Here is a 24,520-nt window from a genome sequence, read left to right as displayed (position 1 = left end):
ACGTGAATAAGAAAGCACTACCACCACTTCATCCAGCATCGAGCATCACCCGAGTAATACATAGCAGGCAGTGAAAGTTTCCATCGCAACCCCACCGCTGCGTATGCAATGTTTGCGTCTACCTGGCACCTATTTAGGGAACTTGCGTGCGCAGCTCTGTATTCAGTTTCTTTCCAACCATTATATTATTAACCTCGATAGAAATACAGTAGTTAAGTTAAAGTGAACCATACCGCCTTTCCCTCCACCAGTGGAAACCAAACAGCCTTTTCCAAGGCTAGAGTTGTTAAGTCCCCCCTCCAGTCGAGCTATCGGTCCTGTGCCCTGTTGCTCCCGGCAACAGGTGGACGGAAGATCATCCGATCTTTCCGTTCCCGCTCACCCGAGCAAAGTCCCAGTTGCACGCCGCAACACATATTTTATGATAGAAAATTAAGAAAATACGTCGACTTTCAAAATGTCGAACTATTCAAAGGTTATTTTTAGTAATTGCAAGGAAAATAGCTATTTGTTATAATATTATACTTGTTTAATTGATTATGATTCTTGGTTTACGGCTAACCAGCCGAGTGGAAGTTTAACATTATCTATATAAATAAAAATGGAATGATGTTTGTATGTCACGAAATGGCTCATGAACGGGTCAACGGATTTGAACGATTCTTTCTCCATTTTGTTCGTCGGGGGTTCCGACGTGTTTGTGTGTATGAAATTTCCAGGATATTCACCGAAAAAGTCGTAAAAACGAGAGTGAACGGGACTGTCATTTTATATGGGACGATTCATAGTGGTTTTCAACAGCCTACTTGATGGCAAGACGAAGTTTGCCGGGACCACTAGTATTTAATAAAAATAAAAATATATGCCAACACATCAATTGACGAACCATCCATAGTTTGTTTGAAAAATACAAAATCGACATTGATAAAAGTTCAACAAAAAAAAAAATGCAATGTTCTTAATTTAATGCACTTCGTTGTAAATTAGTGAAATACCCATGCACAGTTTGTGATATAGGGGGACACGGGGCAGTATGGACACCCTAAGGAATTTGCCTATTTTGACTGTAAAGACATGAATATTATATTGTTTTTTATGTGCAGTATGCTTTTTAGAGTTCTTAAGCATTTGTTAAACATAGTTGCATAATTAGGAAAAAAATATTTTGTTTGCAAAAATAGGTTTAAAAAAAGCTTATATTTGGTAGTCACCATCAAGCTAGCGGGGCAAAGTGGGCATCCCCATGGGGCAGTATGGACACCTTAATGTTTATAGGAAAATTGTCCCGCGATCGTTCTCAAAATCTCGAAAAATGAAGTACATATTCAGGAAACCATAGTGACAGGTCATTGTGCCACTGAAAACTTGATTAAAACCAATTTACGACATTTTTCGTAGAGATGCTTTCAATATTGCGTCCAGGTTAGGTTTAATCAAGAAACGACGATTTTTAACCGATTTGTGGTTCCGCTTCTTAAGCATTGCATTGAATGCTAACCATTTTTGAATAATTTTGTGTTTGAAGTTATATTTCTTTCTCTTTGAAGTGTCAGCTCCACTTTGTCACCCGGTGTCTATATTGCCCCAACAGTATAATAAATTTTCATATAAGTTTTTCAATGTCTTGAAGCACCAGGAAAAAATCTACTATATTGTTTAATATAGCATAAATAATTGAAGATTCAATCAAGAGTTACATTATCGGTCAACTTGCAGTCATTTGCCTCTGAAACCTTATTTGGTGAGGTGTGAATGTTATAATTTCCGAACCAAATAAAAACATGCTCAATTTTTCGATTTAAAATCAATGTTTTGAACATTTTTTCTGAAATTTTAGTGGATAATTGACTCTTCCGATAGGCAACTGAAATATTGTTTGCATTGAAAGTGTAAAAGTATTCGCTTATGCAAAGATACAGGGGGTGTCCATTCTGCCCCGGGTGTCCATACTGCCCCCGGTACCCCTAAACCGTTTAGTGTATTTTTGAGAAAACGTAACGCTGTCGTACGTCGACATTCATAATATCGAATTGAATAGTAACGAAAAGAAAAGAAAGGTGTATGATTATTATTTTTTTTAATCGGGTTCATGCCGAACTATCCATAGTTTGTTTGAAAAATACAAAAAGGTAACGTTGCCTCGATATAAATGTGTAATCATAAGCATGAAATGAGCTCACCAGTTGGTAATCCAACCTCAAAAAAAAGAAAATCTTTTGACATTGATGCCATCATTCGCTCCACAAGAACATGGAACAAAATCAAAGGCCCACACACTACCTCCTGGGCTTCTCCGAATCACTGTCCCGCAAATCGCACGCAAACGAAGAATGAAGGGAACCGACGACATGAGAGAAAAAACAAGAACCCTTTTGCTTGGGCTTCCCTGAATCACTCCCAACAAATCTATTACTGGTTCTTCAGGTCATTAAATCCGAGTGGCATATACATTCTAAACGGTAAAAAACTCTTCATTTATAATGTTGAATATCAGATCTTAATGATTTATACAAATTAAAGTGATTGTCATTGGAAATAAATAAAGATAACTTGACGTGTCCCATAAAATCACCCTTTTTCACCCGACTTGACCCAGTGACCCACTGGAATAACTCGTTTATACGGGTTAATACGAGCAGTAATGCTTCACAATTACTTTGGTTTTAGTAGTAGGTACTAATCTGACAAGGTGTTAGCAATTATTCTGCCGCCATCCTCTCAAAAAATAAATATGTTAGCAAAACTTACCTCCACAAGCGTACAGTTTACCACCAAGGGTTGCAACTCCTAGTCTACACCTGCGATTCAACATTGATCGAACCTAGACAAATGGAGAAATTGAATTTATTTATTAATCTTTTTGTTAGCGAAACTAAACGGGCACTTAAGAGAGAAAATACGCAGAATTACACGATGGAACACATTTTGAGTGAAACAATTTGTTTAGCAATCAAATAGAAAATTACCTTAGTCCATGTGTTGTTTGCTACATCATATCGCTCAACCGAGTCAAATATAGAAAGCCCGTCATGTCCACCTAAAAAATTTAATGTATGAAAAGAACAATTTATTATGTATCCATTGTATGTATAAATGTCCAGGAGGATACCCCAGAAGTTTTCTTTCTATAAATAGTTATAAAGAACCCATTCAAAATTCAAGACGATATGCTGATATACAGCTTATATAATGCGTCAAGTATTACGATATACCTGAAACCTTACAAAAGTACTTAAATGAATTCTAAAGGAAATCGCATACGATTGGTCACACGGCCAAATAGCCAGAATTTAGTCAATAAATTAAGAACTGTTTGTAACGAGAGATGTTGTTTTAATGATTATGCTATATAATGCATTTCGACCACATTGAGAACTGTTATCGCAAGGCATTATGTTGCACAAACATCTCTCGTTAACAAATAGTTGCTGATGTAAAATAGATCAAACGGGACAAAAATTGTGATTTATGATATCATCTGTTTATAACTTACCTAACGCATACACATAGCCTCCCAAAGGAGCAACGCCACCTAAAAAAAAGAATAGAGAAAAAACAATAAATACTATTCTTGCATGTATTACACTGTCATGAATCGCAAGTCAGTCCCATCTTTAAAAGTAGGTAATGAGAAAATGGACAAGCAGTAATGAGTAATTAGCAGATAATGAGAAATTACAAACTGTGAATGGGACTTACGTGCGATTCACAGCGGTACATGTATTTCCAAATTGTATAAAAGCGTATAGGTAGCCGGATAATATTCTTGACATTTTTAATTAACTTCGGTGGGAAGTTTCTTTTAAGCCACTGAGATCATTTTTGGTCATATACTTTGTATTGAAATGCTCCTTATTGCAAAGTTTCAGAACATTTTGATTCAAATGCCGAACACAGCATGCAACACCTTGATTCAAATTCCGAACAGCACGAATAAATCGTATTGAAATAAATAATTTCGCAAATAAATTTATCGGAGCTAGTTTTACTGACTTCTAACTAGACAATCATCACTAATCCCGAGGTCTATTTTAGATTGGAATATGTTTAAATTGAATTTCAATTGACTGCCATTTCCTGATAATTTGATAACATATTTCAGCGAAACATTTCAACCAAATCGCCATACAAAAAGTGAGTGTTCGGAATATGAGTATGTTCGGAATTTGAGACAAAACGGTACATCCGGGTAGGATCCTGGTAGGATCCGGGTAGGATCCTGGTAGGATCCGGGTAGGATCCTGGTAGGATCCGGGTAGGATCCTGGTAGGATCCGGGTAGGATCCTGGTAGGATCCGGGATCCGGGTAGGATCCTGGTAGGATCCGGGTAGGATCCTGGTAGGATCCGGGTAGGATCCTGGTAGGATCCGGGTAGGATCCTGGTAGGATCCGGGTAGGATCCTGGTAGGATCCGGGTAGGATCCTGGTAGGATCCGGGTAGGATCCTGGTAGGATCCGGGTAGGATCCTGGTAGGATCCGGGTAGGATCCTGGTAGGATCCGGGTAGGATCCTGGTAGGATCCGGGTAGGATCCTGGTAGGATCCGGGTAGGATCCTGGTAGGATCCGGGTAGGATCCTGGTAGGATCCGGGTAGGATCCTGGTAGGATCCGGGTAGGATCCTGGTAGGATCCGGGTAGGATCCTGGTAGGATCCGGGTAGGATCCTGGTAGGATCCGGGTAGGATCCTGGTAGGATCCGGGTAGGATCCTGGTGGATCCGGGTAGGATCCTGGTGGGATCCGGGTAGGATCCTGGTAGGATCCGGGTAGGATCCTGGTAGGATCCGGGTAGGATCCTGGTAGGATCCGGGTAGGATCCTGGTAGGATCCGGGTAGGATCCTGGTAGGATCCGGGTAGGATCCTGGTAGGATCCGGGTAGGATCCTGGTAGGATCCGGGTAGGATCCTGGTAGGATCCGGGTAGGATCCTGGTAGGATCCGGGTAGGATCCTGGTAGGATCCGGGTAGGATCCGGGTAGGATCCGGGTAGGATCCTGGTAGGATCCGGGTAGGATCCTGGTAGGATCCGGGTAGGATCCTGGTAGGATCCCGGGTAGGATCCTGGTAGGATCCGGGTAGGATCCTGGTAGGATCCGGGTAGGATCCTGGTAGGATCCGGGTAGGATCCTGGTAGGATCCGGGTAGGATCCTGGTAGGATCCGGGTAGGATCCTGGTAGGATCCGGGTAGGATCCTGGTAGGATCCTGGTAGGATCCTGGTAGGATCCGGGTAGGATCCGGGTAGGATCCTGGTAGGATCCTGGTAGGATCCTGGTAGGATCCGGGTAGGATCCGGGTAGGATCCGGGTAGGATCCTGGTAGGATCCGGGTAGGATCCTGGTAGGATCCGGGTAGGATCCTGGTAGGATCCGGGTAGGATCCTGGTAGGATCCGGGTAGGATCCTGGTAGGATCCGGGTAGGATCCTGGTAGGATCCGGGTAGGATCCTGGTAGGATCCGGGTAGGATCCTGGTAGGATCCGGGTAGGATCCTGGTAGGATCCGGGTAGGATCCTGGTAGGATCCGGGTAGGATCCTGGTAGGATCCGGGTAGGATCCTGGTAGGATCCGGGTAGGATCCTGGTAGGATCCGGGTAGGATCCTGGTAGGATCCGGGTAGGATCCTGGTAGGATCCGGGTAGGATCCTGGTAGGATCCGGGTAGGATCCTGGTAGGATCCGGGTAGGATCCTGGTAGGATCCGGGTAGGATCCTGGTAGGATCCGGGTAGGATCCTGGTAGGATCCGGGTAGGATCCTGGTTAGGATCCGGGTAGGATCCTGGTAGGATCCGGGTAGGATCCTGGTAGGATCCGGGTAGGATCCTGGTAGGATTCGGGTAGGATCCTGGTAGGAACAAGCAAATTAAATTGAAACATTGAACAACAAATTTAGCTACAGTTGAGGGGGTTAGAAGCAAAGGAGGTAAGTTTTGAGAAAATCGACTTTGAACTTTTTGAAGCAATTATTCGTTCCATACACGAGCGGCTACTCATACACTGACGGTATTTTGGAAGTCCCCGATGGGATTTAGTAAATATTAATGGTTACCTGCAGATCGATACTTCATCATTGGAGCTACAGTTGTCCATGAATCTGTCTTTGGTGAATAGCATTCAACCTGAAAAAAAATAACATGTTTACAGTTATCAACTAATTTCAATATAGATTCGATTATTGTAGTTTTGTAACCATATTTTTGTTGGTCTCAGAATGTGAGTCAGAAAATAGATCACGTGCATGCGAAATTTAAGAGATTGAAGCTAAACAAACTAATAAAATACATTGAGGTGAGTGAAAATTTGTGAAGTAAGTGGGTAAAAACCATTGAGTAAAATCAGATATCCAAGTACCGTGCTCAAACTGGTCACTCCATCGTATCCACCACATACGTAAACTAGATCATCCAGAGCTGCTACACCAACAGCGCTACGTTTGCATCTCATAGGTTTTCCTAAATATAAAAAATAAAAATATTTCAAAAAAAGTCATATAAAAATTATAGTTAATCGTTTTGAATAAGCCAAAAATGCCGCAATATATTAAGGTATCCAAAAAAATAGGTATGTTGAGGAGAAACATTTGCCAAAGGAAAATCCAGATATGACGAAAGAATTCTAAATATGTCGAAGGAAATTCAGGTATGCCGAATAAAACTCAGGCAGGTTGAAGTTCGCCAAAGAAAACATCGAAGTACCGAAGGGAATCCGGGTATGCAAAAGCATACTTCAATTAAGCTGCAAATACAAAAATGACAAAAAAGTGTGCCATAGGAACTCCAGGTATGCCAAAGGCGATCCGTATATACGGAACGAGATCAAGATATTCAGCAGAAATTTCAAATACGCATAAAAAATAGGAGCGCTGAAATAAACAGAAGGGAATACAAAAATGCAATACAGAGAAAATCCAGGTATTCCACATACAATTGAGGAGTACCAGAAGAAAGTCTAGTGATGCCGAAACAATCCCAAGAACGTCGATGGAACAGGTATACCGAAGAAATCTTCTGGCGAGCCGAAAAGTATGGTATTCCGAATGAAATACAGGTACCATCAGTGCACCAGATAACACTCATTTGAGGGAAGTAATCTGTTGAAATGTTTATTATTAAATAACTATTAAGCCGATCAATAATATTTGAATTTAAAAAACTTTCATAACCAATTATTCAATTGCATTTGTTTCTGCATCTAGGGTAAATTGCCAATTATTGCCCGGTTGAGGAAGCAGCGTCAGTAATTTGTCTGTCAAATATGTCAGAATCCCTTGAACTTAAACTGAATTCCGCTCAAAACCAGAAAATAGATTTGGCAATCAGATATGTCATCGATTTTTGAGCTTTTCAATTGTTTTGATTGACTTTTTCACACATTCATAAACCCTTGCCTTCCTTAGCCGAGTGGGTAGAGTCCACGGCTAAAAGGAAAGCCATGCTGAAGGTGTCTGGGTTCGATTCCCGGGCGGTCCAGAATCTTTTCGTAATGGAAATTTCCTTGACTTCCCTGGGCATAGAGTATCATTGTACCAGCCACACGATATACGAATGCGAAAATGGCAACTAAGGCAAAGAAAGCTCTCAGCCAATAACTGTGGAAGTGCTCTTAGAACACTACGCTGAGTGGCCGGCTCTGTCCCAGTGGGGACGTTAATGCCAAGAAGAAGAAGAAACCCTTGCCAAAACCCAATTGTTGCACACTTCGAAAACATCCGCATCCGATAGTTGCACACTTTGAGCCCACTTATTGCACACATCTCGAATTTTGCTTTTTGCGTGGAGTTGACTCGCTAGTGCAATTGAAGACGGCGTTATACAACATTCCAAACAATAAATTTAACGAATTACGATGAGTTTGTATGATAATTCGATAAAATAATGATTTTATTCTGGAACAATAGGCATTACATACCACGCGGCGTTTACTCCATAGCGAGCCAATAAATTAGGCTACAGCTGCTGGCGGTGCGCCAATTATTGAACGCTGAAATTATTGAATAATTGAAAGAAAAACACTGTTTTTCTAATAAGTTCTCCTCGCATTATGAAATCATAACATAAATCTCCATTCTCGTTGAAAAATAAATGAAATCCATTTAGATTTGAATTCGGTAGAAGCTATTTCATTGCGGGAAATATTTTATTCATTATGTAACAATTTGGGTGCCAATTGAATAGCGCTGCACACGATAGTTTAAATTCGCTTTTAGTGCATGATATTAAACTTTTTAATGAGAAACAAACTGCTGCTAGCTGGAATGCAGTATTCGTTAGTGTTTAGCATAAATATTAGGTTATAATAAATCTTCGAGCTGTTTAGTAGAATACCTATAAGTAGATGAAAAAAACCGAATTTAGTACTATACCATTTAATTCCACTAGAGTTTGTATCCTTTGACAGATACGCGTATTTCGACCTCAACTGTAAGGCCGTCTTCAGTGTCGTGTACTAGACTCGACTTGAAGAAAACCATCGTATGCACACATTATATATTAACACTAGGTATAACCGTATTTCCCTACCCATTATTATTTTTTAACTTAAAATTTATGAGCTTTAGGTACATTCCATCCCTCTTTTGTTGAAACTTTAAATGCTGAAAGGTACATCACGGGAACGATTAGTAGGTACCAAGTTGAATAGCCATGTATTGCCGTTGCCGTTGTCTCTGTTGAGTAGCGTCGTAGGTACCTGTTTGCAAATTTCCAGACTCTCCGCCACATCCAGTTTCCAAGGAGAAGAAACATTTCTCAAAATTTTGATATCGGCCGTCGTAATTGTATGTCCTTCTGAAAAGATATGTTCTGCCACCTTAGATTTGAAATCGTATGTCATCCCCTTGTCTATCGTCTTCTGAGCTTTTCCTATTTCCGCTAAGTGTTCCTTGAATCTAACCTCGAGAGACCGCTTTGTTTGACCAACGTAGACCTTATTGCAGTGGGAACAGCTGATTTTGTAAACACCAGCCTTGTTTAGTGTGTTTACCGGATCCTTGGTGGAGCCTAACGAAGTTCTAAGTTGGTTGTCTCTGCTGGAAAATACCAAATCGATTCCGAAATTCCTTAGCTTTGGGCGGAGCTGTTTGCTGATGTGTACGTCGTATGGGATGGAGACTCTCTTCATGGGTTCGGTGATAGGGGTTAGTGTCGTCAAAGCATTCCGAATTCGCTGTCTTTCCTTTTTGTCGATGATAGCTTTTATCGTCCTTTCCTTGTATCCGTTGATCCTTGCCGTCTCGTAGATATATTCCAGTTCCTTGGTCTTTCCGTGTTCGCTGAGGGGTAGAGTCTGCATCCTGTGGATCATGTGGTGAAACGCTGCCATCTTATGCTGGAACGAATGATTCGATGTGTAAGGGATAACTCGCTGGGTGTTTGTAGGCTTCCTGTAGATTTCGAAATTGTAAGTTGAACTTTCTTCCCTGGTGACAAGTAGATCCAAAAATGATAGTTTTCCATCCTTCTCCTCTTCGTGGGTGAACTTGATATCCTTGTGTACGCTGTTGATTGTATCCAAAATTTTAGCCAGATCGTTCCGCTTGATAACGCTGAAATTTTCAGCGTTATCAAGCGGAACGATCTGGCTAAAATTTTGGATACAATCAACAGCGTACACAAGGATATCAAGTTCACCCACGAAGAGGAGAAGGATGGAAAACTATCATTTTTGGATCTACTTGTCACCAGGGAAGAAAGTTCAACTTACAATTTCGAAATCTACAGGAAGCCTACAAACACCCAGCGAGTTATCCCTTACACATCGAATCATTCGTTCCAGCATAAGATGGCAGCGTTTCACCACATGATCCACAGGATGCAGACTCTACCCCTCAGCGAACACGGAAAGACCAAGGAACTGGAATATATCTACGAGACGGCAAGGATCAACGGATACAAGGAAAGGACGATAAAAGCTATCATCGACAAAAAGGAAAGACAGCGAATTCGGAATGCTTTGACGACACTAACCCCTATCACCGAACCCATGAAGAGAGTCTCCATCCCATACGACGTACACATCAGCAAACAGCTCCGCCCAAAGCTAAGGAATTTCGGAATCGATTTGGTATTTTCCAGCAGAGACAACCAACTTAGAACTTCGTTAGGCTCCACCAAGGATCCGGTAAACACACTAAACAAGGCTGGTGTTTACAAAATCAGCTGTTCCCACTGCAATAAGGTCTACGTTGGTCAAACAAAGCGGTCTCTCGAGGTTAGATTCAAGGAACACTTAGCGGAAATAGGAAAAGCTCAGAAGACGATAGACAAGGGGATGACATACGATTTCAAATCTAAGGTGGCAGAACATATCTTTTCAGAAGGACATACAATTACGACGGCCGATATCAAAATTTTGAGAAATGTTTCTTCTCCTTGGAAACTGGATGTGGCGGAGAGTCTGGAAATTTGCAAACAGGTACCTACGACGCTACTCAACAGAGACAACGGCAACGGCAATACATGGCTATTCAACTTGGTACCTACTAATCGTTCCCGTGATGTACCTTTCAGCATTTAAAGTTTCAACAAAAGAGGGATGGAATGTACCTAAAGCTCATAAATTTTAAGTTAAAAAATAATAATGGGTAGGGAAATACGGTTATACCTAGTGTTAATATATAATGTGTGCATACGATGGTTTTCTTCAAGTCGAGTCTAGTACACGACACTGAAGACGGCCTTACAGTTGAGGTCGAAATACGCGTATCTGTCAAAGGATACAAACTCTAGTGGAATTAAATGGTATAGTACTAAATTCGGTTTTTTTCATCTACTTATAAATATTAGGGTTTCAATTCATTGCTATCAGCGTGAAATTCCCCGAATATGGGCAAGTGTGCAATAGTTGGGTGGTGTGCAATAATTGGCAATGTACCCTAATTGTAGCGATTTGAGAGCTGAAAAAATATATTTCGATTATTAGAATAATTAGAATCGCGTAATATATTGTGGTTTTCAAGATATATATATATATATATATATATATATATATATATATATATATATATATATATATATATATATATATATATATATATATATATATATATATATATATATATATATATTATATATATATATATATATATATATATATATATATATAATATATATATATATATATATATATATATATATATATATATATATATATATATATATATATATATATATATATATATATATATATATATATATATATATATATATATATATATATATATATATATATATATATATATATATATATATATATATATATATATATATATATATATATATATATATATATATATATATATATATATATATATATATATATATATATATATATATATATATATATATATATATATATATATATATATATATATATATATATATATATATATATATATATATATATATATATATATATATATATATATATATATATATATATATATATATATATATATATATATATATATATATATATATATATATATATATATATATATATATATATATATATATATATATATCCTAGTGAAAAAATATATAGATTTCAAAATAAATTACCTTGAAATTATTTCTGTGTCATATTTTACTCTTTGGCGAATGAAGAAAAATATGATGCATATTGCATTTTTGTTTAGAAAATAAAAAAAAAATATGAATGCGACCATCTAGCCACGTGCAAAATTTACGGGGCGATTTCAAAATTGCTGGACAAAAATATCCATTTAGTTCATATTCAGGGTGTTACAGAGATCCATTTCTTAGGTGACCCATCCCTCTACTTCCCATAGTAGTTCCAGAGCTCTACTGAATCTCAACGAACTCGTGTTCAACCGAGACTATGTAAGAGTTACTAGAATATGATTCAACGGTTCTTAGATTAATTTATTTAATATCCAACTAATTGTTCTGGTTATGGAACTGTTGATAAACAATCAAATTATGTACTTTTGAAAAACAACGGTATGAATTAATTGATTTATGGAAAAATTTGTGTTACAAACATGTTTGTCGAAAAACATTTTACAGATACGCTTTTTTGTCTAGAAATGGTCCATCAAAATCGTGGGGACGAAAGAGTAAACGGCTTTAAAAGTTATAACATAGCGTTGAGTTGATAATTATCAATTTACCTTGGTTCCACTTCTTTTGCACAGGATCGTAAACCTCAACAGTTGATAATCTAAACGAAAAGAGAATAGTATATGATAAATAATTAAAATGGAAGATAATAATGTCTCCAACCTTTCAGTTCCATTGAATCCACCGAAGGCATACAGCTTTCCTTCCATCACTGCTACACCAACTCTGGAACGCAGCATTGACATTGCTTCGCCCATTTTCCACTCCTTGGTTACGGGATCATAAATTTCCACTGTGCTAACCGATTCTCCATTTTTAGTTAGACCTGTAAATTATACAACATATAGGGAAAGTGTACCACTTATTGCCATATTGATTCCCTTTTTGGACATATGTGAAATGTTGATATTGTGTATTTCTTTAACTACTGGACTGCGAAGTGCGAGATTGCATCGAATCGTGTTGGTGTCTTCAGAGCACTTATTCTTTGGACTGCGATGAATAACCCCGTTGAAGACACCGACTTGATTTGTAGCAATCGCGCACTTTTATTAGCGTTCCCGCACTTGTAAAAACTTCTGGGATAGTCCATTGGTGAAAGAAATGCGCAATAACTTGTTTAATCTTTTTGAATGCTTTGACATCGAGATTTAAATTATGTCTTTTAGACAGGCTAAGGACATGTCTCCTTTATAATTTTTATGTGAGATACATTGATGACTGTCTCATGGAAAATTGCTCGTTGAGACAGCTTGCAGACGACTGTGTTGTTTCTGTCACAGGATCAACAGCAGCTGAACTACAAAGACCCTTACAAGATACTCTGGACAATTTGTCTACTTGGGCCTTAAAGCTGGGTATCGAATTCTCCGCAGAGAAAACTGAGATGGTTGTCTTTTCAAAGAAACACAAACCTGCCAAGTTTCCGCTTACACTCATGGGTAAGACAATCACTCATAGCATGTCTTCTAAATATCTCGGGGTCTGGTTCGACGCCAAATGCACCTGGGGGAAACACATTGCGTATCTGACACAGAAATGCCAAAAACGAATCAACTTCATGCGAACTATAACCGAAACATGGTGGGGAGCCCATCCGGAAGATCTGATCAAGCTGTACCAAACAACCATCTTGTCGGTCTTAGAGTATGGTAGCTTTTGTTTTCAATCCGCGGCGAAAACACATATGCTGAAGATACAGCGGATTCAGTACCGTCGTCTTCGCATCGCGCTAGGCTGCATGAACTCGACTCACACAATGAGTTTAGAGGTACTTGCAGGAGTACAGCCCCTGACAGATCGTTTCGCGGAGTTAACACTCAGGTTCCTTATCCGTTGTGAGATTCTCAATCCATTGGTTATTGAAAACTTCGAAAAGCTGCTTGAACCTAACCCTCAAACTCGTTTCATGAGTGTGTACATGACGCTGGAGGTCAGCCCATCTTCGGTTAACACCAATCGTGACACCTTCCTAGACTTCGAGTGTTCCACTTTAGTATTTGATTTGTCCATGAAGCAAGATATCCACGGTATACCAGATCACTTTCGTTCAAAGTTTATCCCTCCCATGTTTGCAGGTAAATTCGGGAATGTAAGCGAGAACCGATAGTTCTTCACTGATGGGTCAAAAATGGATGATATCACTGGTTTCGGTGTTTACAACGTTTTTCATAGCGCCTCCTTCATGCTTCAAAAGCCATGTTCTGTATATGTTGCTGAGCTAGCAGCTATACATTACACCTTAGAGTACATCAGTTCTATTAAAGGGACGAATGACCTTCGGGTTAAAGTCCCTCTCAAACAACAACAGCAACAACAACAACATCAGTTCTCTCCCACTTGAGCACTTCTTCATTTTTTCCGACAGTCTAAGTTCTCTGGAGGCTGTTCGATCAATTAAGCCGGTGAAGCACTCAGCGTACTTCCTGAATAGAATACGCCAGGCATTGAGTGCTTTGTCAAATCGCTCTTACACTATTACCCTAGCTTGGGTCCCTTCCCATTGCTCCATTCCGGGCAATGAAAAAGCGGACTCTCTGGCTAAGGTAGGCGCTAAAGAAGGCGATGTTTACGAGCGTCAAATCGCCTTCGATGAATTTTTTGCATTGGTCCGTCGGGAGACCTTGATCAGCTGGCAACAGAAATGGAGAGACGGAGAAATGGGTAGATGGCTGCATCCCATATTTCCACAGGTGTCGAAAAAACCATGGTTTAAGGGGTTGGGCATGAGCCGTGATTTCATTCGTGTCATTTGTCGGCTTATGTCCAATCACTATTTGTTAAGCGCGCATACCCACCGTATTGGGCTCTCAGAAAGCAATCTCTGTGTTTGCGGCGTGGCTTACCAGGATATCGAACATGTCGTATGTGGATGCGGTGAGCATCGTAGCATCAGATCTGATCTGACTGAAACTCTCCGGATCCGAGGAAGACAGCAGAAACCTGTTAGGGAAGTGTTGGCGTGCCTTGATTTGGAATATATGAATTTTATTTACCTGTTTTTGAAGCGTATCAATATCCGAGTTTGATTGTCATTCGTTCCCTGTCTTTCGTTTTACCCTTCAAATTGTCCTCTTCTCGTCGTGTCTCCCACAAACCGTTTCTGTTTAGTTTCGTTACAGATCTAGATATCCTGTCCCATCAACATAGAAATCTAAATAGCTTAAGAAATCCCGAAAAATCCTTTCCTTTCCTGTTGTATGAATGTATTCACTAACCTTAAAACTTCCCCATACTAACCTAATTATTAAAATAAATAAAATGTAAACAATGTAAAAAAAGAAAAGATTTCGGCTCTGTTATGCCCTACGGCACCTGAGCCTTCCAAATAAACGATTTAAGTAAAAAAAAGGACATGTCTGGAAACAACGATCGATTAACTGCCTTAGATACTTATATGTTATTACGTTATGATACTTATATGCTTAATGTATCATTGTACTTTGAGTTTCTGGAGAGAAAAAAGCTTTCAAACTGTAGCATTAGCTGCCAAAATAGCGTTTTTAGCGGCCTGTTTGTTATACATTTCGGACATCAAATATACATTTTGGTCACCCTCATGTGAATATAATTTGGACAGGAGCGTTATCTCAATATCTATTCAATGGTTTATTGAAAATACGATCATATCATAATGTTAACATGTGACTTATGCATTTTTTCGCTTATTGGATGTGTATATTAGTGATAATCAATAATTTCATTGAATGCAAGCAAATATCATCAGATCCACGAACTACGCCTGCAAGTATGCATGCATGTGACATTCCAGTGCGTTTCATCAGATGACCAAATTATATCAACTGAACAAAAACCGTAATCTATTTTGGACACCACCTGGTTTATGCTTTATATACTCATATTAAGATTTTAGATGAACTTAGCTTCAATTTCAGACATATTTTATCATATTGCCGCCTTTAAACTTTTTATGAATGCCTTAACTTAGCACTATTAATGCGTTTTATGTACAGGGCTGTTACAAAAACCTCAAAATCTTATCCGCGAAAATCGGGCCTTCTGAAACTCGATCCGCGACTGGAAACACCAATCCGCGCCGAGAAAAAAAATTACAAGGTAATTAAGAGTTTGCTTATAATGAAAAGCTCAAATACTTCAAGTAAATGAAAACCGAATGAATTGAACCATTTAGAACCATCAGTGCACTAGATTCTGCTCATCTAAGTCAAATTTTGATTTCAAAAATGTATTCAACAATAACTATATTGAATCTATTCTCACTATATTTATGACGCAATGTAGCTCAAAGTATATCCAATCAGCGGCAAAATAAAGTGAGTTTTCAAAACTTCAAGGAAAAAAAATAATTCTGTGTTGTTTGTATTACTGCGTCTTAGTGTTCCAATTTCCGCGCACTTCGAATATTATGATGGATTTTATGAAACAAACATATGCATTCTTCCGAATTTCGTTATCTAATCTGATACTTATTTTAGTCAAACCATAGTTACAATTACTGTTAATGCTGTATACTAAAACCGATCAGTATTTAAAATTTTGTACATTTTTTTACATGAGCGGTAATTGAAAAATACAAAATTACCTACTGACCTAATAACCGCTCAGATGGTCTTATGGATTTAATCTAAACAATTATTTTAAAAACTGAAAAAAAAATGTCAGGCTTCATTCGAGAGCCATTGATGTGGCCGTGCAAAGAAGATTGAATTTGAATACGAAAAATCGATTGTTACACAAGTGAGCGGAAATAGGTTCATGAGCAACAGCTGGTGTTCTGATAGTACTTTATAAATTGTATACCGTCGATGGGGGTGACAATGGGTCTAGGGGGTGAGATTGGGTCAAAACGGAAAATTATGATTTATGTAGTATATCAGCTAATAACGCTGATATCGCCACAAATAATCATTCATATGTTGGGAAACATATTATTACACATAATTCATAACAATATACATTTTTAGAATTAGTAGTTTTTGTTTACTATATCAATAAACTTGTATATTGAAACTAGACAAAATTTACAGCATTAAATTTCTCCTGTGCAAAGTATAACGCATGTACTTTAACCTCTATCGTTGTATTAGTAGAAGGTTGAAAGACTTTTCATTGCACTTCACAAGTATTTTCCGGAATCTAATTGATTTTTCCAAAAAAAAAAAATTCGGTACGGTGTCTAAAACATTGAAAATGGGGGTGAGATTGGGTCAAGCAAGAACGAAAGACCACTTTTTTTGGCATTTTACGGTGCCGGGTGTTCTCATTCCTCATTAAGATGTGTTTATTCTTTCTAAATACAGCATATCTGAAACATCCAACAAGTCTACTTGAGGATTCCGTGCATGAAATAACAATGCAACGCATTTTGACAACTTCTCAAACCAGCAACTGTGTTTCGTGCGCAGCAACATCGTAAAATTTTATCAATTGTTTTTTTTTTACAAATTTAATTATTTATTAGTGTTTTCATATTATAGAAACATCTCACGAAAGTACGAATGAGTTGGATCGCTGAAATACCGGTACTATGACGTCAAAATCTGCCTGAAATATATTGATCGAGAAATGTCGCACCGAAATATAACTATTTGCGAGGGTTTAAAATAATCACTGTTTCAGTACATCTCTGGGAAAACTGAATAGGCTTTATGGCAATGGGGATGAGACTTTGAAGATTGAGGGAAACAAACAAGAAAATTTATGTAAGGTACCGTGGGGCAAGTGGGTAATGGATTTTGCATAGTTGGGATTCTTGAAATTCTAGAGACCTTAAATTAAAACAAATGAGGTCGTGTATATTTTTCAGCTTGACTCCCACCAAATATAAGCAGTATACTGAAATTGATTTTTATGTAAAATTGAAGAAAAAAGTACAGAAAAAGTTTTTGAAAAAAGTCTCCTTACTTTTCACTTGCCCCACAGGTGGGGCAAGTGAAAAGTTTATCGTTTCGAACAATAAATCCAATAACTAACAGTTACATTCACGATTTCTATTACCTTTAACATTCGTTAAGGCGTCCCAATGAACAATAACATAAGTAACATGTAAACAAAGAAAATTTTATTCTTGTTACTTGAATTTTCTTCTGTTCAGTTATGTTTGTTGAAATGATTCGACAACATTATAACTGCAACATTTCCAGTGTTAGTTCTTACATCATGGGACAGCAATTGCATTTCTGCTCTGTAGATTTTCCACCGCCTGTTATTTGTTTTTAAGAAAATCGGATATGACGTCGGATAACTCTTCAAAAGAAATCAAACGGAATCCTTTAATAAAGTATTTAGAAACTTTTTTTTATGTGGAACACCTATACCCCATTTTTATGTTTTGAACTAGCTTTACATAGGCATTCCACGAGATTTCCGTGCGTTCTTTTATACTGAAACTTTTTCATCGACGTCTTCCTTTTAATCGGCTGTCCGAAGCAAACATATTGATATCGTAATATTTGGCAACCTTATTTTTAGAGAAGTTCCATGATTTGGCCATGATAATAACGTTTAACGCTTTGAGTATAGTGTTTCTTGAATTATAAGCACGTTCTGTTGTTCTATGATAATTGCGAACCTTGTATACTTATAGCTACCTAGAGAGAAAACACAAATTCAATCTCTAATGAGAAACTTTTCACTTGCCCCACGTGATTAGAAAATTAACTGTGTTTCAATTTAGTTATTTTTTGGTCTATGTCAAATTAATTTTAAAACTTTTTTTCAGAGGCGTCTATTCCACCTGTTCTACCTGTTCTTGGAACAGGTACGTATTTGAAATGAAATTATAATTTATGTGGAATATAAACAATAAACACTGATAAGTATTTAATCTCAGTTGTACAGCGGAATCATACACCTACAAATCCCCTAAACTTGACTGCTTGTTCCATGTGCATGGAGAACGATATTAAACGAACTTCCCAAGAAGCCACCTTTAAAAATCAATATATCTACCTCGAGCACTACATGCGTGAGTTCTTGACTACTCTATACAAGGCCGCTCTGTCTGAACACCGACCAATTGTGAATCGTTTAAACGGTAAAATTACATTTGCTTTATATTATTCCATTATAGCTCTCACAATTTACACAAATTTTCTTATTAGAATGAAACCTAAGCATTTTTGTTCTATAACTCAGTATTTCCATGAATCTGTGGTCTCTTCAATATCCACTCATGAAAGTTTAATTGTAGGCGAAGCTATGGTGTAAATAACAGGTAGAGCTGAAGACCACGAGACGCCTCTGCTTTTTTTATTGCGGTTTAAAACTGTCAGAGGGGATAACTTAAAAGTGGTACAGAATATTTTTTTCTGCAACTTTTTTCCACTGAAAATATTGAAATAAGATTGCACCGCCAGATTGTTACGGAGTACCAGTTAACAGGTTAACAAACTTTCGCTCTATTATGCAATAATGGTTGAAAAATCTCAGAAATCTCTTACCTACCGTAATGTTCTGAATGGCCTCAACGGTTTAGGCATGATTTTGAAACGTTAATTCACATATTCAGTAAAATATACACATTATTTTCACTTACCCCATTTACCCACTTGCCCCGCGGTACCTTAAACTTGACGATAAATGTTGGGTCTCATATATTTTCTCATAGCTCTTCAAATTTTTGGTATAATCGTTCTTTTAAGTGGGTTTATCATACTTGTGAAACATCTTAGATATCTTTTCGTCTTGTTTGCATCGTATTTCATCAATAGTTTTCAGCTCTGAATGGGTTTGCAATCATATTTTCAAAAATAAGTTATTTCAATAATAGTGACCCAATGTCACCCCCTCTATGGGGTGAGATTGGGTCATTTTTCATTCACTTGTAGTGTCGCTGTGAATAAATATTTTTCAATATTTTTTTGAACAGTTGTTAATGTACCATCAAAGTACATACACACCAAATTTGAAGTTTATTGGAGCTAAATTGCGATAGTTATTCAATGAACAAATCGTACATATGCCTTTTTGACCCATTGTCACCCCCAACGACGGTAGTATTAAATTAGAGTATCATTTGTTCCACTAAACAGCTAGGAGACTTACTATCTAATATTTTGATACTTCAAGTCATTCTCTCAGGCTTTTTTGGGGCAACAGAGGTTCAGACCCTGAAAGAAAAACAGGGGCTGAATCTCTGTCGCCCAAAAAAAGCCTGCGCGCAGCTATTCAGCAAGACCAAGCTGAGGGTCGTGGGTTTGAATCCCGAGTCGAGGATCTTTTCGGGTTGGAAATTTTCTCGACTTCCCTGGGCATAGAGTATCTTCGTACCGTAAAAAAAGTGACCAAGTCACTAAAAAGTGACTCGCTACCAGCCTTGGACATTGTGAAGCTGGTGCAATCATTCCTAATCGAAAGATCATTCCAAGTATCTGTTAACGACTCCGTATCTGGAAAATTCAACATCCCTTGTGGCGTCCCCCAGGGATCAGTGTTAAGCCGTCCTGATGGTTGATGTAATCATTCACGTCTTCTTTGCCGATGATACAGCGTTCCTCGTTTCGGATGAAGATCCAAAAATAATCACCTGCAAGCTCCAGCAAGCGCAGAACGTTACTGAAACGTTACTAGAGCTTTTCAATAAATTTAAGAACACATTCAAATCATCGTGCGAAATGTTAACAAATCCACTCGCTGTGAGTCTTTTTCAATAAAATACTGTGATAGGGGAAAGTGGGGCAGTTTGGCCACCTTAAAGAAAAGTCGATAAAAGTGCTGAAAATATTATGATTTTTTGAATGTTTGCATGATTTCCAACAATTTTTAGATGAATACACTAGATCCGCATGATTTCCTTTGTCTTATAAAGTCAACTGATGAATGACTGACTTTTCAAAATTTGTCATTTTTCGAGTCGATTTTTTACTGATGGCGTGATATGAGCACCCCATTTTTGTTTGCAAAATAATCTCATATAATAAAAAAAAAACAATCATTTCGTTACTACACTTGAAAGTTATTAGTATTTATAAACACTCCGTACAAGAAGATATATTTTTTTAAGAACATTCTAACAGTCAAACATCATCATTCTGAAATGATGAAATTTAAAAGAGCAATTCGGGGCAATATGGGCAGTTTTTTCGAACATCATTTATTTAGTTTTCTATGAGTTTAGAACACTGACTTATAACATGCCTATTGCTTAATTTCCTCATCAGCTTTGAGGTTGCATGTTATTTCAGATGAAATTTCAACAATTTATGCAGTTTTCAAGGGGTGCTCATTCCACCCCATTGGACAAACCGCCCCGACTACCCCTATATTAGTTTAGATTAGGTTAAAAGTAACAAAATGTGAATTCCAGGTTTTTTTTAGTTCCTACTTCTGCATAAGTGTACCACATAACTATAAGTTCTCCAAAAGAATGTTTATAATTTCGAAGCTGTAAGTAGTACAAATCTCTGCCATAACAAATATATTAAAACCAATGAGTTAAATAAAAGAGTTATTGTAAGAGAACAAAAATCAGCAGAAACGCATCGAGATATGGATATATCGAGATATGGAGAGAGAAAATTTATGCATGTATATCGAGATGTAGAACATCGAGAGTCGACTGTACATCCATCATGATAAACCTGGTACATGTAATTGTTTTGGTTCTATTCTTAAAAAATGGCTTATGAAATTCGTTCCACAGATACCGCAGGGACCCATTAAAAATATAGATTCTTTTTGATGCATAATTTAAAACTGTTTCCCAACAACGATCAAAATCGTTTAATTTTGAAAGCATTCATTTGGTTCAGCTTAGGAATATTATAAGCTAAACAGCTTCAATAATATCCATAGAAAATCAAGTTTTCGAATAATTATCAGGAATTATTTCTTATACCGCAATAATAGGGAATACTGCAATTGTTTGCTAAAACATTTGAGAACACAATTTTACTGCCCATAATCGCATAACAGTCCCATGTCGATTTTTGACCGATTTGTGTTTTATACATAAATCAACTCAACATCGTCAGAAGATCGATAAAAACTGCTAAAAAAGTAGCCTTTGTTCCTAACTTGTACAAAAACACACCCCACTTGTGTTGTCCCATCTTGAAAATATTCGCATAACAGTCACATCAAAGTCCGTATAGTGGTCGGGCTCAGAATGGGTACCACTTCTAGTACTACATACGGTCTCTCGGTACTACTAGTTGTTCACTTATGTGTAACGAAGTAAAGGGAAACCAATTATACAGTGAAACCTCCATGAGTCGATGTTCTATGTCTTAATATTGACTCATGGAACCATACTTAAACAAAATTTCATGGTAACTATGATGATTCGCTCAAACAGCATTCCAAAGAATTTCTGTTCCAAGACTCGATGTTTCCATGAGTCTATGGTCCCTTCATATATCGACTCATGGAGGTTTGACTGTATTTAATACACACTTGATTACGGCATTGTAAATGTTATGAATTCACGTTGTTTCGATAATATTTTTAAATTAGTGGATATCACACATAATTATGTATTTTCAATTACGATACATTAAAGATTTTCATTTTAGATAAGGCTTATACAAATATTAATCTTCTTTTATGTCCGTACTTAACCATTTGGGTGGTACGAGGGGAATACAAATAAATGAGGAACAAAATCAAAAAAAAAATAAAGTTCATTCTACATTTTGCATTTAAATTTTGTGGATTAGCTTGATTCGTCCTGAACCAGGTTGTTTTGGAACATCTCGAATCATTTCCATCGTATTTCATTTCCGCATTATCCAAAAGATGATCATCTGGGTCTTTCATGACTGGGACTCATGACTGTAAGCGCATTCCACATCATGACGTGTGTTTTGAGAAAGTATTCAATCCTATGTTTTTTTATGGACATACAGTATACTATCCGTAACTCGCTATTCCGTATCTCGATATAGAGTTATAGAACGTGTAGTAAATGTGGGTTTTCATGGATACCTCGATAGTCCCTTTAACCAAAGTTACCCTGATGTTGTGTTCTTTGATACGATATTTCTCTAACTCGATAGTCGCCTTAACATCGAGTTACGGAGAGTTGACTGTATTATACAGTGATACCTTCATGAGTCGATGTTCCATGACTCGATATCGACTCATGGAACCATACTAAAAACATAATTTCATGGTTACTATGATGGTCCCTAGAAGCAGCTTTCCAAAGAATTGCTGTTCCATGACTCGATATTTCCATGAGTCGATGGTTTCTTCAATATCGACTCATGGAGGTTTCACTGTAATAACTATTTTTTTACGGCCAAAGAACATAAATAGCAAATGAAACAACCAGTACTTCAATAACAATGAATGTTTTAGTAGCTGTCGAACGAGTCGATGAACATGATGGGACTAATATGCAAATACATTGGTATATTATATTGTATATAATCGCATAACAGTCTCGCTACGATTTTTCTGCATTTTAAGGCAAATTTTCAACTTGAATTCAAAAGAAAATTTATTAGGTTTGTTCGTGTACTCAACAAATAGTGATATGTAGAAATTTAACACATTTCAGGCCAAATAGAAACTCAAAATGGAATGAAATTGTTTTCACATTTCAATCGTCTTTTTCTCAGTTTGTCGTTTTCCAACATGGGACTGTTGTGCAAAGAGGGGCAGTTTAGGAGCTGCGAGATATTTGCAAAACCTTGCATGGGCCGCAACCTTAGGATCTACGGTAATACTTTTTATGTAAGTTAACTCTTATTAAGGGTTTGATATGAACTCCTCTAATCGAGGAAGATTTCGATAGTAAAGATATACAATTTACCTCCAACTGCATATATTTGTCCAACTACATAGTCGCAGCACCGTGGTCTGGTGCGAGAAGCGGAAACGAGCGCCCTTCTTTCCGGCATCAAATGGAAATCACGTGCTTCATCCAACAAATCTCTGCATTTGTGTGACGTACGTATCAATTCCTCTGTCGCAACATTGTCGGCTAAAAACTGCGGTGATAGCAGAGGCAGCCTGATATTGGCTAAGATGTTCGGCAAGTACACTTCCCGGTTCTGCTGATCAAATTTGACCCACTTCATGCAAGCATCGAATATGCGCTCTTCGGTTGGGACATTTAGCTCGTCGCGGCGAACGATGTCGATCAGCTCATCAAAATTCAGCCCCATGAATTCGTCGGATAATGCAACCTTCGAGAAATACTGATGGATGTAGCGATCAGCAGAAGTTACCAGCTGTGCGCAACCGAGCGTATCGGCAAAGTGGCGGATGCCAAGTACGTTTTGCGGATGGAACCTGTCGGAATAATAAAATGAATCATTGAATCGGTATTTAAACAATGGGTGCTACATTTATACAGAAAAAACGAGAGGTGGAAACACGAAAGAAGGCTGAACTAACGAGGGCAACAACCGAATCCCGAAACACGGAATCAGACAACACTGTACTCTGCTAAGTCTGCCTAATTTAAGTAAGTGCTTTTCGAAAATAATTGAGTTTTGATAATCAGGCCAGTTAAATATCATAGCGCTCCCATAACCTTATCTTTATTGTCGTATAATTAAGAAAATGAACGAGATCTATATACGAAGACTTGTAAAAATAAGTTATCAGCCTCTTCTGATGAGGTTTTTCAACGAGCAAGCAATGAGGCAAGAAGACCATTAGAGTAAAATTCAAAAAATCTTACCGGCCAACTAAGGGGCCATGGACACAAATACCCAAATTTTAGAACCCCTCCCTTCTCCCCATGGAAAAGAGAGGATATTTCGTCAACTACTACCCCCTCTCTTATATGTCCACGTGGACTATTGCAAAACAAAATTCAAATTTCTAGAAACAGCTTTCTTCGTCTTGTGTGGTTTTATTAAACCTATTTGGGTTCAAAATTTGCACCAATACTTTTAGCAAATAAGCGCATCTTACAGCCAAATTTCAAAAAAAAAATGTCGACAAAAAAAACCTCCACTACAAAGAGAACAAATCGGCCGAAAATACTTAAGTTCCCCTGTTACC

The 24,520-nt window shown here is 37.7% G+C and overlaps 1 protein-coding gene across 2 annotated transcripts in view; it reads right to left on the bottom strand.

The window, feature by feature from the left end:
- LOC23687604 (kelch-like protein 18) overlaps positions 1-24,520 on the bottom strand; it is an 82,392-nt gene that overhangs the window by 31,178 nt on the left and 26,694 nt on the right. For both annotated transcript variants that reach the window (XM_021849088.1, XM_021849087.1), the window contains 8 exons: positions 23,319-23,800; positions 12,242-12,404; positions 12,130-12,179; positions 6,351-6,451; positions 6,049-6,118; positions 3,494-3,532; positions 2,967-3,037; positions 2,749-2,821 (listed from right to left, as the gene is read on the bottom strand). In XM_021849088.1, coding sequence (XP_021704780.1) covers positions 2,749-2,821; positions 2,967-3,037; positions 3,494-3,532; positions 6,049-6,118; positions 6,351-6,451; positions 12,130-12,179; positions 12,242-12,404; positions 23,319-23,800 — 1,049 coding nt within the window. The remainder of the gene's footprint in view (positions 1-2,748; positions 2,822-2,966; positions 3,038-3,493; positions 3,533-6,048; positions 6,119-6,350; positions 6,452-12,129; positions 12,180-12,241; positions 12,405-23,318; positions 23,801-24,520) is intronic.

This window comes from Aedes aegypti, chromosome 3, assembly GCF_002204515.2.
Source record: "Aedes aegypti strain LVP_AGWG chromosome 3, AaegL5.0 Primary Assembly, whole genome shotgun sequence".
Taxonomy (NCBI): domain Eukaryota; kingdom Metazoa; phylum Arthropoda; class Insecta; order Diptera; family Culicidae; genus Aedes; species Aedes aegypti.
Note: the sequence above shows the minus strand (reverse complement) of the source record. Positions and strands in the feature narration are given on the sequence as shown.